This window comes from Pygoscelis adeliae, unplaced genomic scaffold (genome assembly GCF_000699105.1).
Source record: "Pygoscelis adeliae isolate BGI_AS28 unplaced genomic scaffold, ASM69910v1 Scaffold157, whole genome shotgun sequence".
Taxonomy (NCBI): domain Eukaryota; kingdom Metazoa; phylum Chordata; class Aves; order Sphenisciformes; family Spheniscidae; genus Pygoscelis; species Pygoscelis adeliae.
Window position 1 is genome coordinate 228543 of NW_008825107.1, and position 15067 is coordinate 243609.

Here is a 15067-nt window from a genome sequence, read left to right on the forward strand (position 1 = left end):
GCCGCTGGTGTCGTTTTACTGCAACGCACAGGCTGCGTACGAGGAGAAAGCCGCGTCAGCTACAACGTAGAGGATAAGCCGTGCGTGTGGATTTTTCCTGGCAGATGGCAGGTACATTGGTGAAGCAGTACAGCTAGGCAAGTGTTCCCCCATAACGTTACTGTACCGCACGTGCACCTCCTAAATAAACGCAAGAGGAGGGATGACTGGTGAGGAGTCCGTACACCACAGCCAAAATTAAGCAATGGGTCTTTCAAAAAGAGAAAATTTTATTGCATGAAATAATAATGGGGAGTGATAAGGGCAGAGATCCTTGTTGCAAGTGCTGCTGCATCTGTACCAAGTGGAAGGAGACGAGCTACCATTGCTGTGTACGGCCAGGGGAAAAGCTGGCCGGCCAGGAAAGGATTACTGCAACCTACGGACTCTTACAAACGTGGTAGCATCCTGAATAGCTGTACACTTGAAACTGGTCGCCATAAAGAAGACTAAGAACTCACGATAGCAGCAATAACAGGACAGTGAAGATGACTTGCAGTTATGCAGAGAAAATGCAAATTTCAGTACAAGGATTATGCAGACTGGCAGAGTAAGAAAGTACACAGTCACCTTTATTTAAAAAATAGTGTTTCTGCCACTCACGCTTGGTAAGAAGAAACTTGATGGCATCAATCAAGTACGCTCTAGAGCAGTAACGATTCCCAAACAGAAAAGGGCATGAGACGTGCACTGGGATGGAGAGGATGGCTTTGTCGCTGTCTCATGTGGACTGTGACCACATTAGCAGTTGAGACTGCATTGGTGTCCTGATAAGCATCACTTTGGACTGAATTACTTGCCAGTGAATGTAGGTGCTAATTAACGTATGGAACCATTTTTTTTTTTCAGGTTAAGCCATTAAATACTAGTTTCATTGTTTAACAAATTCATAGCTAGAACATACAGAAAGACTGAATAGTCTCTTGAAGTACTTTTTGTGGCAAAGAGAACTGAAGCATGCTAGACATTTCAGCAAAGTACATTAATACTAAGTAATATACAAGGATGGCATTCACATTGCTGACTTGTGTAATCAAACAAAAGTACAAAGGAAGGTCTCAAAGAATCAGTTGCACAGTCAGTTTATCAAACTACTGAACATTGGGAATTGCATTTTTCATTCTGGTTTTAAGAGAACTTCTTCATGAAGTGCAGTTTCAGGTATGCAATGATAAGGAATATTACTGTCATGCAGGCAAGAGCCAGGTGGTTCTGCCACAGGCCCCAGCTACTCACATCAATGCCTTGATTTTTCAGATATTCATCTCCGGTACACCACCTACGGGTAAATACACACACATTTATAAACTTAGTTGGTTTGAAGTATCTAGGAAGACCCCTGGAAGTTGTAGTGTGATTTCCTGTCTACAGTAGGCCAGGCAAACGCCAGCTATGTGTTACTATTTTTTTTTCTATCTGTAAATTTGTTTTTCTCACAGCTACAATCAGTTTCCTGGAGGAAGCTGAAATGGATTTTGTGAGGCTGTATAATTGTAGCGTGTATGTATGTGTTTCAGTAAACGCAGCTTAAAGGAAAGTGAGAAGCATAATGCCAGATATTTCTAGTGTTACAAATACTAAATATGACAATAAGGAAAATGTTCTTTGCAGACAGAATGCAAAAACCCAGTCAAAACTTCATTTTCCATATAAAAACTCACAGATTCTGCTGGTCATCAGTGAGTATCTCAAACAGACTAATGGTCTAGGACTTTGTAAGTTACTGGTGGTGGAATTCATTTTAATGTACCAAAATACTTACGGCTGGCTTATCTGTTGATAGATACTGTTGCTGATTAAATCTGTGATGTTGCTGCTGCTGCAAAAGTTCAGACCAGTCAATTCATTGATCTGTAAAGCCTTTTAAAATAAAAGAAACAATGACAACAGAAATTAGTAGGTAAAGGAATGATACATTAACAAGATGAGATATAATTCAAATCTGTTCTAAAAACGTGATGGTATCACTATTTATTATGTTGGCCAAATCCCCATTTTTTAACCGAGCAGCACGGTTCTTTTTCTTTTAAGAGAGGAATGTATGCAGTCCACACCCTGTAATGCATGTGCGTCACCAGCCTTTAACACCTCCCCCAGGCTAGACTATTTCTGCACAGGCATATTAAAGCCCAAATTTCCCTGCGAAACATCACCCTGGCTTAAATTATCAAAAATTAGGAGAAAAGTTTTAGCTTGACAAGTTTTTGTTTGATTGATGTAAAAATGAAGAATTGTTTTTTAGGGATAACATTGTTCTTTACTCTGTATCGTTTTCGTCCAACTGCATTCCATTGGATGTAGTTGTTTAGTGTCTCTCTCACATGAGGTGTTTCCAAGTTACAGAAATGAGCTCTTCTAAACAGCAGTGGGTGCTGGTTGATGAGAAGCCTTTCTTGTTTCAAGATGCTGCACTACATTCTGAGGTTGCTGTATTTAATTAGCTTACCTTTTGCTCATTAGCCCATAAAGTTTGGAGTTTTCTTTATCATGAGTGAAGACATTCCTTTCTAGCAAATCTTTTCCAAGTCTGTACACAGGAAAATACAGCACTTACTGTCATTCCGTATCGAGGGATGCTAAAGTATTTGAGCCAGGAGAGCCAGGACATGATGCTTGTGAGATTGACCAGCAACCCAGAGAAAATCTACAAAAAAGCCCCAACAAAAACAACAAAACAAATTACAAATTACATGCTGTTACCATGTGTTCTTCTCTAGCTCTTGACTCTGCTTCTTCAGATTAAGAACAAGTGGGAAGGCATTTCTAGAGGAAGAAACTCTTTTAGTGGAAGAACAGGGGAGAGGGAAGGAATCGTTTCTGTTACCCAGCTTTGGGCCATAACCCCATGTGGTCCTTCTCCTGAAATGAGTAATGGGGAATGCTTTCACCCGTGCATTAAACCCAGATGCTTCCTATCTGTGGGTCCCACATGGGTTCACATGAACTGTCTGCTGTTACTCGGGTGTGTGGAGCTGCTGGAGGTGTGCACTCGGTTTTGCTTGTGTGCCCTGAGTCTGAGGCAACGTGGTTTTTGGCTGTTGGTTCAGCACTGCCTCATTGTTTATGGTGCCTGTCTTCTAACTGTAGCTGTTTGTGTGTTGTCTGGTTCTAACATGCCTGATGGTTGGCTCTGCAGCTGAGGAGGGCAACTACGGTAGTGGTCTCAGAGAGCAGGAGGCTGCGGGTCATGTTCTCACCAGCCAAATTTGTCTTTGGCAAAGCTAAAGGAGAGTGAATGAAATGCAGCTCTAGGCCACTCTTCTACTTTCCAGGCAGTACGCTGGCTGCCAGAGCCATAGAGAAGAGGGCAGAGGAACCACTCTACCTCCCACTCACACCCGGCCCCCCAGCCCCCTGGTTCTTGTTAGTTAAAAGGACAAATCAGAATATTCGACCCCACAATATCAGAATATTCAAATCAGACAAATCAGGATATTTGACACACTCAACCCCGCAGTCTTTTTGCAGAATTCGGCTGAACTCTGTGCTGGTAGGATTTCTAGATTTCGGCATTTCTAGGATTTCAGGATGCAGTCTAGAAAACTGAATAATGCTACTCACAATCATAAAAACAAATGTGATAGTCATGAGCAGGTTTGCTACAGCGACCACACTCTGTCCTGCTGCAATGGCTAGTGCCATAGAAGTGGCTGTGTAGGACACCATCATAAGGGTAAACATCATTGTAAAGAAGGCTTCTACTGTTGGTTTCAAACCTTAAAGATCAGAACAAGAAGGGTTTCAGTATGATCCTGCCACAAGCTCTGCCATAACCTGAACACTATCCTGACATGTAGTGTATCCTGCCTACGGAATACATTTTGTCTGACAGCATAGGCTACATCACTGAGACCCAAGACTGCGGTGGGGCTTGTGACAGCCCATATGTGTATGCCCTGTCAACGGAGGACAAGATGAATAAGTAGTATGCCGGTAACTGCAGTAACACTGGAGGTAGCAGAATGGGTAGAAGTTACAGTACTGTACTCCACACAGTCCAAGGTGAAGGCGTCACTGTGGCTTCAAGTTGTTTATCAAAGGAGAAGTTTCTAGTGCACTTCCATGAGCAGCAGTTGTACAGCATTTCACTTGTTTCCATCAGAGCTCTCCTAATGGACCTAGTGGCCTTTGGACGGCTATGGATTTGGTAGCAAGATCTATCTCACTCCAGTTTCGCAGTCTGAGAGCCACTTGCTGATGCAGCCTTGTTTCCTATTCCTTGGGGAAAAAAACTCAGACCAAAGCGAACTGTGATTATTTTTAAATTTTGCTTGCACTTTCAAGCTTTTGGGACATCCCAAAAGGATGTCGTGATCTGAAACCTTACTCTAAGAAAATGGTCTGCTTGGGACATATTTTGAAGATGACATTTGAAGGTCTTCTAGGGTTGCAAAAGTTGGTGCCAGCAATTTTCAAAGTCTGCTCATCAACCAGATGGCATTTCACCAAAAAGGACAAGCTGATATTAATTCACACAATATTAAGTTCTTAAAACTTTTTCTTTGATAGGTGTTCTTGCAAGGATGGAAAAAGTGTCTTGTAAAAGTCACTGGAAGCTAAGATAACCATAAATGAAAAGGAATAAACCAAACCTATGTAGTAATGGTTATGGCACGCTTCCTTCTAAGGACAGTGGAGATGAGACATGTCACAGATTCTGACATGAACGCTTAAATCTTTGAAAGTGTGTCTTTTCTGTAAACAGCATGGTATGCTAAAAGCAAGCACAGTAACCACTGCCATGCCAATGTAGTGTTTTAGCCTATATAAATATACATGTATACACGCACATACATTAAATGCGGGTGCCTTGTTGATTTGTGCCCCCTTTATTGAGGGGGTTGTAATGGGACTGCAGGAGACCATACTTGCCTAACATGAAGTAAATTATACAGGTGAAGATGATGCTTGGTATAGTCCTCATGGGTATTAAATCAGCCATTAGCTTTGAGATGAAATATGCAGATGTTCTGTAGTACCCACTGATATATTCATGTCTGGAACACAGAGATAAATACAGCATACTACAAATTTAACCACTAAAAACCAGTAAGATTATTTTTACTTGGAGACAAATGAATTCTAGCTCAAACTGGAAAAAAGGAGTTTTTTCATGGTTGGGCTGTAATGCAAATGTCCACACACTGTAGTAATGGTGGCATTTTCATGTGCAAATGAATATGGATACTTGTGCACATAATTTTCAGTAAATGTATGTGTCGTGTCATCAAAACAGAAAGGGTAAAGCTTAAATAATTTTCCTTTTCTGTACAGTGTAACTTGCATAGCTTTAAAGAATCCAGTTAGATAATATTTGCTGTCCTCACTAGCAAGTCACAAACTTATTTATCAATACCTAAATTGAGTATTCAGGGTTTTTTTTCCTACATATGTTAATAATTTTAAACTCTGAGCCATTTGCAATCATAGGTACCGTTTTGGGGATTTGCAGACAACTCACTAACAGGCTAAAAGAGTACATTTGCAATGAGCACTAACAGTGAAATAATTTGAAAACTCTGCACTAGGTGTACTTAAATGACAATTAGCTACAGCAGGGAAAAAAACCAAACTCTCTAACAGTAGTCCCTGATAACTTTTTTGTATGTTTTACTTACGTAAATGTCTTTTTTTCTACAATAAAAAGTTCAATAGCTGAGACGCTGCTGAAACACTGGTTGGTGGTCAGAAAGAACATTGCACCCACTCTGCAAAAAGCAAAACAGCAAGCTGTTATTAAAAATGTCATGTAAATGTAGTGTTTCCACTACGGCATACGTAAATCCAACCTGGGTTTGGATTTACCGTAGTGCCTGGAGCTCGGCAGTATGTGACCTCCCATGCCGAATTCCACAGGAAAAGGCTTGGCTACAAGTCTTTAACAAGCCTGAAGTAGACGGGTGGTACAGGCAGTATTTGTTATTTGCGTGTGAGGATAGTATGTCCTCTGATGCAGTCGAGGGATAGAAAATGAACTGATTTCCCTTTTTTTTTTTTTAATGGAATTTCCTGACACATTAAAAATTCTCAGTCTGTGAGGCATTTGTCTGATGCAAACTGCGAGGAACTGAATAAGCAATGTGAGAAGTTGTTTTCACCTTTTCCACTAAAATTTAAGGCTTTGCTTTCACACTTTCATATCCAATTTAAAACTGCGCCATTTTTAAGTAAATGCTGTGAAGTGTTTCAAGACTAAGAACCCAGAGCTTTCTTAGTTGCAAACCCATTTGTCAGGTCATGTACATACAGCTGTCAAAATGATACATAGACCAGAATATTTTTAAAATCTAGCTTTAGATGCACCTTCTGACTTATTGCTGGTAAACTCAAGTGTGTATATAGAAGCAGTTGTAATATCAAAGCTTTAGTTACCCAGGTTTATGTAGCCAAGTCTGTATATTTTAATCTTTAATCTTGTTATCTTGGGGAAATCTTTGCAGAAAATAAGTTAAAATGCTGCCATGCTGAATTAAGCCTTTTTAATATGATGTCTGCTGTTCAGCATTTTCAGCAACCTGACTGGAACTGAAAAATGTCATCCTAGAGAAGTAGCGTTACTCGCTTCATTCAGACTGCTTGTCCAGGTTACAGCATGGCAGGGCAGAACTGCATCCCCCTCTCAGAACTTGCTCACTTTGAAGTCACTAACGTAGGCTTGGCCTTACCTACTGATGTGAAGGGAAGCATTTGCTTTAAAGAGGTAGATATATTTCATAAAGAGCTTGCAGGTTCCTTCTCAGCCTCCAAGCTGTTCGTTATTCTATCACAATGATGAGAGAGCTTTATCAAATTTTTGGATATCCATTGCCTAAACTGACTAACCTGTTCTGTAGTCCAGTGGAGTCCTCTTTAAGTCCAAAGAAAATGGCACCTACAACCAGTCCCAGGAAAGCCGTAACACACAGCTAAATATAAAAAAGAAAAGAAGAGGAAAAGTATTATTCTCATTGCTTTCAAAGCTTCAGTAGTTTTTTTGAAATATGTAGCGGGTGAGTGTAGATTGACAGGAAGTGTTTTCAGAAAGGAGAAGAGCTATCCAAGCTGGGAAGGGAGTCTATGGGGCGGTTAGCAACCTGCAGTACAGCAGTACTTTGAGTCTTGCGCCACAGAATCCTTCGAGAGGTGTCTGTGAGACACAGCAGCTCCCCAGTGCCACCTGCCCTCGGCGGTGGCCAGACACTGCTCCCTCACGCGGGCGAGGCACTGGGACGGCTAGAAAGGAGGGACAGTACAGGAGCTTCAGCTGCTTCTCACTCTTCTGTGGTGGTGCCAGCAGGAGGCACATACCTGCAGCAGTATCATAGCTTTTCCTTGACCTCGTGCTGGGCCAGATCTATGGCCTGAGGGAACTGCTCTGGGAGTGCCGGAAGGGTGCTAGCACCAGCGATGGGAGAAGGACAGTAGCAGGGGCTTGGTGCGGCAGGTTAGAAAGAGGGAATAATGTTTTTCCCCAGAGGAACCCCAGCACCATGTGAACCTCAGTCAAGCTCCTTTCCCCCACCAGTGATTCAGCCATTCTTGGTTGTTGTGATTAATTGGTTATGTTGTATTATTGGTTAATTGGTGATGTATTGCAACATCACTCCTTTCTCCCTACGAATACTCTCCACCATTCATCCTCCTTGGGACAGTCAGTGACTCCCCATCTGCTGTCAGTGACAAGGGTAACTTCAGCTCTAGGGCTGACCACAGCTCTTCAGTGCAGTTCTTCTGCTGGGGTTTCTCTGGAGCCATCTCAATGCTACTTCGAGCTTGGCAACCAGTAACCGAAAGCAGCCTTTCCTGACTGCTGGCTTGGGGATGACAGTTTATTTTCATGCTCCACAGTGTGTAATTGCTGGGCTCTATCACTCATATTATTCATGGGATTGTTTTTAACATGAGCAAGATACTACGATCGGGCTATAGGTGTAGTGATATTTGCAGTCTGTAACACAATTTAAATAGCAAAGATACCAGCTGCCTCAAAGATATAATTTAAAAGGCTGAAGTGCGTACATCACACTTTTTTAATGCTAAATGCAAATGACAAAAATCTCAGCAAAACTGATGGTATCAGGCAGTTCTGTCATTTTTAAGTGTGAACAATGCATGAGTCTTAACACTATAAACCCCTTGATCCATGGTACCCTATTGCTAAGATCCTGCCGAAAGGAGCAAATGTCAGGGATAATTCAGCTCCTAAGCCCATTGCAGTGGAAAGCAGGGATCATATCAAGACCAATTTGGAGCAGATTAATGAAAAAAGGCTTAACGAACCATGTACCCCTAAAAGAATGCTTGTAAAATCCATCCCTAATGAGGGTGGGGAGATAGAAAAGATTGTGAGAAACAAGTCAGGACCATTAACCTTGGGGTATTACGAGATCCTTGAGAGTCTAATTCTTGTCACAAGGTCAAGCTTTTACAAAGCAATTATTAAGGATCTCCATAGTATCAACATACAGACACACACACATGCTCAAAGCCTTTTAACCTCAGGGATTCTGGACTCATTTCCCCTCCACACTGGCCGTTTGTTCACTCATTATATAAACCATGATGAAGATAATTTATACCCCTGGCTTGGGAACAATTTTTCTATTGGCTCCTCTAGAATTGGTGAGAATTGCAGTGGGAGTTTTGCTGGTGCTGGGACTGCAGAGTTTGGCTCATGAATTAGGGGATTCCTGAGGATTAGTCATTCTGCAGAGGTCAGCCAGGCATTCTTTATTTTTGAAGGCAATGTGCAGCTTTGAAGAAATCAACACTTTTGGTGTTGATTCTTCTGAAAAAGCAGCACTAACAGGGCCAGTCACGTAGAGCATGCTCATCTTCCATGGCAGATGTTAGACCCTATTGTGGTCTTCATCATATCTTCTTCAGAAGACGTCATCACCATTATGAACAGTCAATTGACCAAACAACACACACATTACGAGACTGTGAAAATATTTTTACACTTGAGCCAACTGCCAGCACTTCATTATGTGCTGAAGTTTAATTAAGTATGCAAGTGCAGTCTGTTAACTTTTCCTGGCAGGGGAGAAGATTTGAGGCCAAACCCCACAGTGCCAAGCCTGGACAATTAGAGTGGAAGAATGTTCTGGAGCAAATGTGTGAAACTACTTGGGAGATAATCTGCTCCTGGCCGGGAGCAGCAGAATACCCTGCTGGAAAAGATCTCACCTCCCAAAGTCTTTGAGTAGTCCAAAATTAATTACTGACAGTCCCTTATGCTGCTTATTTGGGAGCATTCAGGACACCTTCTAGTGAATCAGATTTCCAGACCTTGAACACTCTTTTTTCAGATGCTTACTGCAGTCAAAATATCAAGAGGCAAAACCATCCCAATGACTTATCTAATACAGGAGTGGAATAAATTCAACGTATACCACAAAAGGATAGATAGAAATAGCGTTACCTGAGCTACAGAAGCTTGAGGGTTTCCTACCAGATTTTTAAATGTGCGCTTGGACACCCATTTCAGCTGATGAAGGAAGGAATTGGCATACGTGATTTGTCGGAAAACTGCTTTTGTTTTCTTTTTATTTCCCAAAGAAATATTTTCTAATACTGCTTTTGTTTCTTGGTAGTAGGTAGAGTTGGAGTATTTTTCTGCTAACTTCTCAGCCAAGGTTTTATCATATTCAGTGCATTCTTCGGTGCTCTCTGCTGAAAAGATTAAAAGGAAATAAGATCGTTTCTGTAAGGGATGGAAAGATTGTTTAGGAGTTAAGCCAGGAGAGTTATGCTGGGGTGGGAGAGTTCCTAACGAACCAGAAGAATTAATATGCACATTTAGTTCCAGTGATTCATTGCACTCGGTCTCATGGCATGCAATTCAGAAGAGTTGGTCTAAGTAAGACCAAACCTCTGTGTGTGTCTGTGCAACCTGTCCCACAGGCAGCGGCTTCACAGCAGACTGACTAGGTAAACCCGTGTCTGCCAATGAAGTTTCAAACTGGCAGCAATCTGACTTTTAATCAAAAAGTGATTCCCCCCCCCCCCAGGTTTCTGTCCCCCCCCCAGGTTTCTGTAAGTGATCTGTTTCGCAGATCTGATGAGATTATCCTAGACCTCCCAGACTTTTAGATCCAGGTAATCCTGCATGTGTCTACTTCAGTCAAACTTTTGAGTCTGTCATAAAGAGATTTCAGCTGGAGCTCCTTTTTTTCTCAACTCTAGTCCAGTGTGTGCTTTTCCAATGACAAATAACAACGTGTGTTGCCAGCTATAATGTTAGTCAGACCCTGAACACAGTCAGCATTTTTGTAAAACGCTGGTTGCTTCTTTGGTAAAGATATCATAGTATCATAGAATAGTATCATAGAATATCTCGAGTTGGAAGGGACCCATAAGGATCATCAAGTCCAACTCCCTGCTCCTCGCAGGACTACCTAAAACTAAATCATATGACTAAGAATCATAGAATCATTAAGGTTGGAAAAGACCTCTAAGATCATCGAGTCCAACCGTCAACCCAACACCACCATGCCCACTAAACCATGTCCCTAAGCGCCTCATCTACCCGTCTTTTAAATACTTCCAGGGATGGTGACTCAACCACTTCCCTGGGCAGCCTGTTCCAATGTTTAACCACTCTTTCAGTGAAGAAATTTTTCCTCATGTCCAATCTAAACCTCCCCAACAAAACGACAATGTTTTGTGTGTTTGGGCACATAGCATATTCATTATTTCATTTCCCTTTTCATTCATGTGAAGAGAGAGTGTGCTATTAACGAGTGGCAACAGACAGGATGAAGAAGCATGCTACTGAATGTAGGTGAGATTTGATTTGTTAGTTTGGGGATAATTTCTGCCTTACCACAACTTCAGGGAATCATCAGGAGAACACTGGTCCCCTATCTCTACCCCCTCTTCCCAGCCTACTCAGAGGAAGGAAAACAGTAATTTCGTAACAGATAAACCATTCCATCAGGTAAAAAATACAAAGCATAACTGCATCAAATTATGTCCCTAACTGGAACAATTGTCCTGATTTATGGTCTCTGCTTCTGCAGGACTTCAGTTGGTTTGCCTCGAAGATCAAAGAAGCTCGCTCTCTGTGTTGAGAGGTAACAAAACAGGTTTTTTTATTCCCAGACATTATAACTTCAACACAGGAAAATATTCTTTCACCTTTAACATCTCGTAATTTGAGTGTGACACTAAAGTATACAGGTCAGTTTATGAAGAAATGGATAGCAATGATAAATTACTAAATATTTATGAGAGGCAAACTATTCTTGCATAGACAGGAATATTTTATATAGTAGGGCTGTATGTGAATTTGGTACTTATTTCAGGTTGTGCTAATTATTTTCCGTGTATAACAAAAAGGATTTAGGAATGGTGTAGGGTTTTTTTTCCTTTAAAGCAACATGGATCAGCAGTACGTAATATTCTCATGCATACAAATAACCGTATGCTTGTACAACACGGTTATTGGTTGTTTGACGCCTGTAAGTGATTCTTCAGTGTTTTGCTGGACACCTTCTGGCAAAATACATGTTGTTACAATTTCACTCAGCTCTGGTTTTCATACCTGTGTTAGTTTCATTGGTCTCGCTCATTGCCACTGCAGTGGAGTCTCCATTAATGATGTCCAGGAAAAAGTCGGCAGGGTTGTTGTATGGCTCACACTCATAGCCTGCGGTGACAGCATTACAAGCCCTAAGTGGTGGTTGTGTGACTGGCAGAAGGCTATGCATGGCCGTCATGAACACAGCCACACCATTGTGCCTGTTGAGCAGCCTGCACCATAAGCATTGCAGGCTTCAAAAGGTCCGTGCTTACCCAAGAGATGAACAGCACGGCCGGACAGCTCTATCAGTGAAAGCAAGGTGACAGCTGGCAATGTGCCCTTCTCAACCCTAGCCTGGGCTTTGTCTAATTAAGATGTGCCCAGGAACAGTTGATTAGAGGTCAGCCCTATTATCCAAGCCCACATATGGGTCAAGAGGTGAAACACTGAGAGAAATGCTTAGCCTGTTAAAATCCCGGGCTTGCTAATACAGACTATATCCAATTCTGATCAAGCATTATTGGCATTTTATTCAAGTTAGTGCAAACTAAAGATGTTGCTGCAGTTGGCCCTGCTGTGAGTTGTGCTCACCGATAGATTGGAAGTACTCGATGGCGTGCTGAGCAGGCCCGTGGTACAGCACTCTCCCCGCGGCCAGCAGCGTCAGGTTGTCAAACAGTCGGAATATGGAGTACCGAGGCTGGTGGATGGAGAAGATTATTGTTTTTCCTTGTTTTGCCATCCTGAATGTGAAGAATGACAGATGTTAGCTTTGCAAGTCGATTCAGCATTTAGATAAGAGAATTTGCAAGTTCAGTTAAGTCTTGGTTAAGTTTGATTAACTTAACTCTGGCATGCCATAGAGGGAAGGGGAAAGGAAAAAGAAAATATTTCAGTCATATTTGTAGTGTCTGTGTGAGAAAAGAAAGTTTCCTCTTGCTGAGAATGTTGTTGGAGGGGAAGGTCCTGGGAAGATTTTGATGCAAACAGAAAGCTCTAGAGAGAGGCGTTTGAGTCCTCTTTGCTTATTGTAAATGCAAAATGATATAAAATTTGCAAATAGAGAGTGTGTTGTGCTTGTTTTCCCAAAGATAGGCCTGAGATTTTGTGATAGGGCAGCAGTTAGCTGTGTTCTAACTACTGTCCCTGTTAAAATCGATCACCTTATCAGACTGTACAACAGGCGTTTTTGTCACTTTTCTGGCCCAGGCAGACATGAAAATAAATGAAGCTGTCCATGACAGCTATCACAGACAAACTGCAGTCCCGGCATGCACATGCTTTGCAAGGCACTTTGTGTACTGCTGTGAGCAGCTGCTTTGGAGTGAGAGAATTCATACAGCCTTTTTCCTACCCCCTTTGCAGCCTTGGCTCGCTGGTAAACAATTACATGTCTGATTTCCCTGTTTGCTTATTCTAACTGTAATTTAAGTAAAATACAACTGAAATGTAGCAGAGTTGAGTGGTGAAAACAGGAAGCTGTTTCCAAGGCCATCACCTTTTCATTAGCAGTAGGACAGTGTTAGCAGTGCTGGCATCGAGTCCCGTAGTTGGCTCATCCAAAAACAAGATGGCAGGATCCGTGATGAGCTCCATCCCAATATTGGTCCTTTTCCGCTCTCCTCCAGACACCCCACGGGTGAACTGGGTGCCAACCTGCCACAAAACAAGAAACTTGTCTCATTTGGCCTGATAACAAATACTTGAGTGAACAGCATCCTACCGACATGGCAGCATTTGGGAAGAGTTGTAAGAAATTTTGACCCTACTCTCAGGTACAGATGTAGATGTTACCTCACACATAGGCTGTTTCTTAACATTAGTATTACTTGAGGTGTTCTCTTTTTCTCCAACCACAGGCTACTTTTCCCCTTCCCCGCAATGTAATAGCATATGGCAGTATCAGCGTGGCGTCTGTACAGATTGCCATACAGAAATGTTAATAATTATTGTATTACTGAAGTAATCTGTTTGATTTTACTTTCTTTTAATCTGCCATGCTGAGCCATTTGGTTAATTAAATAAATCACTTAATATTTGTTCATTATTTAAGCACCGTATTTACATGCCTTACCTTGGAATCTGCCACTTTGCTCAAACCCAGTTCCTTGATGATCTGATTCACTCGTTCATTTTTTTCCTGTTCCTTCACTGACTTTGGCAGACGGAGTGCTGCTGAGAACTTCAAATTTTCTCTTACAGTCAGGGTTCCCATCACCACATCATCCTTCATTAAAAAAAAAAACAAAACACAAAAACATAGATACTTGGTGGTCACTTAGCAATTTCTATTTTTTCCTCTGAGAACTGCAGCTACCTGTGTTTTATGTTGTCCTTGCATGCAGAGGGACAGTAGCAACTGCCAGAACATGTGGTAAGGTGCATCTTTAATGCCTGTGTCATAGCAGAGAGTTGACTTCATGCACATAATTGTATTTGCCTTTATTCGTAAAGGAACACAATATAGGAACATCCTCTATCATGCATGATATCAAAATGCATAAATAGCAACTTATTCAAAACTATCCCTCAGGTATTCTTACCTTACTCAGTTTTTTGGAGATGTTGAGTGAGATACTGAAGGGCTAAAGGGACCTAAGGAGCAGCTACAGCTCAGGTCACTATCACTGTGCGTTTGTTAATGCAGCCTCAGCCCACCACAGGTAAGAGCAGGGAGAAATGAAGGAAGGAAAAAAGAGGTTGGGTCCATGCGGGGTAGGGTGAAGTTTTTCTGAGCTTGTTTCAGCAAAGGAGGAAGGAGGGTAGGTTTTTTAGATATTAGCTGCTTGTCTCTTGCAAAAGGAAATCTGTCAAATGTAGGAAGTTCAGAGTTACATGTGTTTTGAGAGACTACCTTTCTGTAACATGCTGACTGTACTTTTATAAGGGCTTTACATAGATGCACCTCTTCAGGTGTTGATAAACTGAACACGGGTAGTGGGGAAGGGAAAGAAATTAAGAGGGATGCGGTTTTCCTTCTTTTGTCCTTCACGCGTCTTTCTCCCCAGCCCACCCTGGCAGGACAAAGGTTTTCTCAGAATGGGACTTAGTGACATTGTCCCTGAGCAAGCAGAAGTACAAGCTGTATATTACCAGAAAGCATCATACTTGGAAAATACTCCATGCATATTGGTAGCCTACAGCTGTTCCCCCAAATAGAGAACAAGGAGGGATCCAAAGCATCTGCTCCCATTGACTGTAGAGCATTAAGGAAAGGGACTCAAATACAAAGCAGAGCCTCTTTCCCAGCGAGGGTGGATGTGTGGAGAGTTGCTACTGCACCAGCCTTGATTCCTGGATCAAGACAAGGTACTTGCAACACTGCAGCAACTTCTTAAAACTGCAGTCAGAATCATAGAATCATAGAATCATTAAGGTTGGGAGAGACCTCCAAGATCATCGAGTCCAACCGTCAACCCAACACCACCATGCCCTCTAAACCATGTCCCTAAGCGCCTCATCTACACGACTTTTAAATACTTCCAGGGATGGTGACTCAACCACTTCCCTGGGCAGCCTGTT

At 42.0% G+C, this 15067-nt stretch overlaps 1 protein-coding gene across 1 annotated transcript in view; it reads right to left on the minus strand.

The window, feature by feature from the left end:
• Positions 1-1127: 1127 nt before the first annotated feature.
• Positions 1128-15067, minus strand: part of ABCG2 (ATP-binding cassette, sub-family G (WHITE), member 2 (Junior blood group)) — a 19161-nt gene continuing 5221 nt past the window's right edge. Inside the window, exons 4-15 of the mRNA XM_009327482.1 lie at positions 13620-13772; positions 13044-13201; positions 12137-12288; positions 11567-11671; positions 9443-9690; positions 6862-6944; positions 5658-5747; positions 4912-5036; positions 3601-3755; positions 2594-2683; positions 1802-1899; positions 1128-1318 (exon numbers count right to left, since the gene is read on the minus strand). Of these exons, the coding sequence (XP_009325757.1) occupies positions 1168-1318; positions 1802-1899; positions 2594-2683; positions 3601-3755; positions 4912-5036; positions 5658-5747; positions 6862-6944; positions 9443-9690; positions 11567-11671; positions 12137-12288; positions 13044-13201; positions 13620-13772 (1608 nt within the window). The 3' untranslated portion in view covers positions 1128-1167. The remainder of the gene's footprint in view (positions 1319-1801; positions 1900-2593; positions 2684-3600; positions 3756-4911; positions 5037-5657; positions 5748-6861; positions 6945-9442; positions 9691-11566; positions 11672-12136; positions 12289-13043; positions 13202-13619; positions 13773-15067) is intronic.